The 3,709-nt window shown below is 31.5% G+C and overlaps 1 protein-coding gene across 1 annotated transcript; it reads right to left on the bottom strand.

The window, feature by feature from the left end:
• Positions 1-2,150: 2,150 nt before the first annotated feature.
• On the bottom strand, positions 2,151-3,166 carry LOC105129820 (LOB domain-containing protein 39-like). Its single transcript, XM_011032055.1, has 2 exons — positions 2,878-3,166; positions 2,151-2,716 (listed from the first exon to the last, which is right to left on the bottom strand). Exons 1-2 carry the CDS (start codon positions 3,059-3,061, stop codon positions 2,280-2,282), a joined length of 621 nt encoding a protein of 206 aa, XP_011030357.1. The 5' UTR covers positions 3,062-3,166; the 3' UTR covers positions 2,151-2,279.
• Between the last annotated feature and the right edge of the window lie 543 nt (positions 3,167-3,709).

Below are 3,709 nucleotides of genomic sequence, written 5' to 3'. Positions count from 1 at the left end.
CAGACAGCACGTGTGGGGTTATCTAATCACCAAACATTGTATTCCATGATAATATTTGAAAACATTCAATATTTCTGAAATAATGAGTGGCGAGTGCCCCAAACTCTCATTGTTTTTTGTGTTAATAATAACTTTTTGTTTTTTCTCTACATCTTTAATTTCATGCCAACCCCTTCAAAAAACCAGATTAGCCCTGCAATTTATTTTTCTTTCACATTGATCCATGTCTTTTTTATTGATATTTTTTAATTTTAAATTATCTATAAAATTATAAATATTTCTTAATTTCATCTCTTGTCATTTTTCAATCTATAAATAATTTATCAAATATAAATATTTCTCAATTGCACCTTTTTTATTTTTTTAATTTGATATTCATTCTTTTTATTGATATTGGTTTTTGTTTTGGATCATTTTTTATTTTTATTTTAAATTTTATTTTGCATAGGTTTTTTAATCAAACTTTATCCTTGTTCTTTATGTTGCTATCTTTTTTGCTTTTGCAAGTTTTTTTATTAATATTTTTTTTATAATTTTATACTTCAAAATTAAATTGATTGAATGAGTTACGAGTTTTAGATAATAGATCAGGTTTAAGAGATTTGTCCGGGTTTGCTTGGTTTTGCTCCTTCCGTTTTTTAAGCTACTGTATTCTTTTTTTTATTTTTTATTTTTATAGTTTGCTTTCTATAGGTTAACCCTGAGTTTATGATTAGAATCATCAATTTCAAATGTTAACACAAGTTTACTTTTGATTTTTTTTTTATGTTATTTTTTAAATTATTTTATTTTAATTTCACCCTTGATGTCCATGATTACGGAGTTTGTGAGTTCATCTAATTTAATAGTTTTTTTTTTTAAATAATTTCACCCTTCCATGTAGGATTCGCGAATCAATATGAATGAGCTCATGTTTGGTTCATTTTAACTTTTTTTTATTGTATTTTTATTGTTATTGTTATTGTTATTTTTTTTTTCATTCATATTATTTAAATTACTAATTGAAGCAAGACTCCAATCTTAAACATTTTTACCCGAATATTTTTTTTACATTGAAAACAGATTTGTCCAATGTATAGTAGTAGAATCGGAAAAAAATTCTAATTATTTTTTTAGTAAAAATGGGTACATATTTATAAAATATAAAAAACCCCGGGTGCAAAATCAAAGAAACGATTTTTTTTTTGTATTTTAATACAATATAGATTATAAAAGTTAAGGACAACTCATATTGTTTCTATGCATCCGGCGCATAGGAAATTGGAAGAGTTTGTTTAAAAATGTATTTGGAGTTATTATTTAAAGTGTTTTTAGTTTAATAATATATTAAAATAATAATATTTTTTAAATTTTATTTTTGATATATCAATACATTAAAAAAATTAATTAAAAAAAATTAAAGCTAAAAAAATAAAAATTAAATTAAAATTAAAAACACAACACAATTAAAGCTAAAAAAATTAAAGCTAAAAAAATTAAAATTAAATTAAAATTAAAAACACAACACAACCACAATGATAAACGGGGCTACAGTCCATGACCCACCATCAACATGAGCTGCCGGTGCATGGAGTCGTGAAAGTCCCAACCTTTTTTCTCATTTCATTTCATGTGTAATAATAATAAGAATTAGAATAGAATACATTGGCGAATCTTTAAAGAAAGCAAAACCTTTCATTGATTCTTATGATGTTTCTTGTCCTCCGATAAGACAAGAAAAGGCTCATTTTGATCGTTCATTCACATGTCCTGTTTTGATTGTCATTTCTTTTTTTAGCCAATACACTCACGATGTGTGGGAGTTCACTAAAACTTACAACCCTTTGCTGCTCCTTAAACTGTCATGTTTTCTTTCTCTTTAGAGCTTTAAGTGCTAAAAGTTCATGTTATACAAACATTCTCAAATCATATATGCCTCGTGTGATCAAATCTTAATCAAACACTGCATGTCAAGGTTGCAAGAAAACTCATAATTATATGCTATCAACAACTCATGCTAACCCCTCTCTAGAAAAAATCAAGTGGGAAATGATACTTTTGCTATTCGGAAAATCTCCAGGAACCCTCGAGTTCGTGTTACCTGGAAGCCCTGGAAAAGAAATTGGAGTTAAAAAGGAAAAGAATGAATTGGACAATCGCTCATGTGGAAAGATTGATCATATCATGCAGGAATGCCTCAACTGTAGTGCATGAGTAACTGTTCATATGTTTCTCTGGCAGAATCATAGTTTTACAGGTAATTATAATAGTTATTATGGTTCAGCTGCTCCTATAGCTTGTTAAACAAACAGTCTCAAAAGCTTTGGTTCACCTCCCTCGTGGAATCTGCAATTATCCCCTAAACTACTCTCCAATGTTGTGGTTTCAGACTCTTCTGATGGTGACTGTGATCCCTGGTACATCAAGCAAAGATCAAGATCAGTCGTCTGTCCGTATTTTGCTCCATCATCATTCATCTTTCTCTTCAATTTTTGTGATCCTGAACCGATATGATCTATCGGCGGCCTAAAACCACCACTTTCTGAAACACTGTCGAATTCTGGTCCCAAGACTCCGCCCTCCAATTCTGGCAGTGGTTCTACTGTGCCGCGGCGAAGCACTGCCATCACCGCCTTCTGGCATAAATGCCAGTTTCCTGTCCAGAGAAGCCCCACTGCTCCACTTACTGGGTTCACCGCTCTCCCCACGGCCTCAAACAAAAGCGATTGAAACAATGCTGAAAAGACCAGACCACACCAAAACAGAAACTTTAGCTTCAATGGTTCTTCAATAAATATTATCAATAGCTCTCAATTAGTCTAGATTGCTTTTGATGCAAAAGAATTGAACTTCAGATCTGATAGTTGTTCTAGTGTGATGTATGGTTTCGAGACTTACATGGACGTTGGCTTTGGGGCACGGAGGACATGAAGGACATGAGGCCGGCACGGCCAAAGAACTTGGCAACAAAGACGGTGGCATTAGCTTGAGCTTGGGGATTATTTATCCAACCTATGCCTTGTCTAAGAACACAATCCTCGCTGCATCCCTTTCGAAGAACTCGACAGCCACTGCAGCTCATTGTTCAAGATTTTTCTGGGGCATGAAAGTAAGATTCTAGGCAAAGAAAAACAGGTTTCTTACTTTGGTAACGAGTAATACTGGTCAGAGAGAATAGTCGGTGTTTGAGCAGGAGTGGAAAGTAGGGGACAGGTATGCATATATAGAGGAGAAGTTTAATTATGGTTAGGTTTAATTAACCGTGGTTTAGTAAATTAAGACTCTATTTTTGTTGTTGGGTTGAGTTCCAAGGAAGAGGGTGAGAGAGCAGCTGCGTGTTTCCGCGAATAATCGGGTTTCTGGGCCTTTTGACTCATCGATTGGATTCTCTCTCTTTTCTTCTGTTTCCCTCTTCTTCTTTCATTTTGGAAGCAGTATATAATCAGAAGGACTAAATATAGAAAAACTATAAATAATAATTTTTGATAAATTAAATATTAAAAATAAAATTAAAAAAAAATCAATACCATAGAAGGATTCAAAAGAAAAAAACAATTATTAAAAAGATAAAAACTGTGAACTATATCATAACTATAGAATAACCATATGAAAAAAACAATGAAACCTATTTTTTTTAAAAGAACTAGTGATGAGATAAAAAAATAAAATAAGTTTAAAAAAAATATAAGAACCCCATGTCAGTTTATAAAACTTGTAACCCGGTTATTTG

Source organism: Populus euphratica, unplaced genomic scaffold, assembly GCF_000495115.2.
Source record: "Populus euphratica unplaced genomic scaffold, PopEup_1.0 scaffold34.1, whole genome shotgun sequence".
NCBI lineage: Eukaryota > Viridiplantae > Streptophyta > Magnoliopsida > Malpighiales > Salicaceae > Populus > Populus euphratica.
Note: the sequence above shows the minus strand (reverse complement) of the source record. Positions and strands in the feature narration are given on the sequence as shown.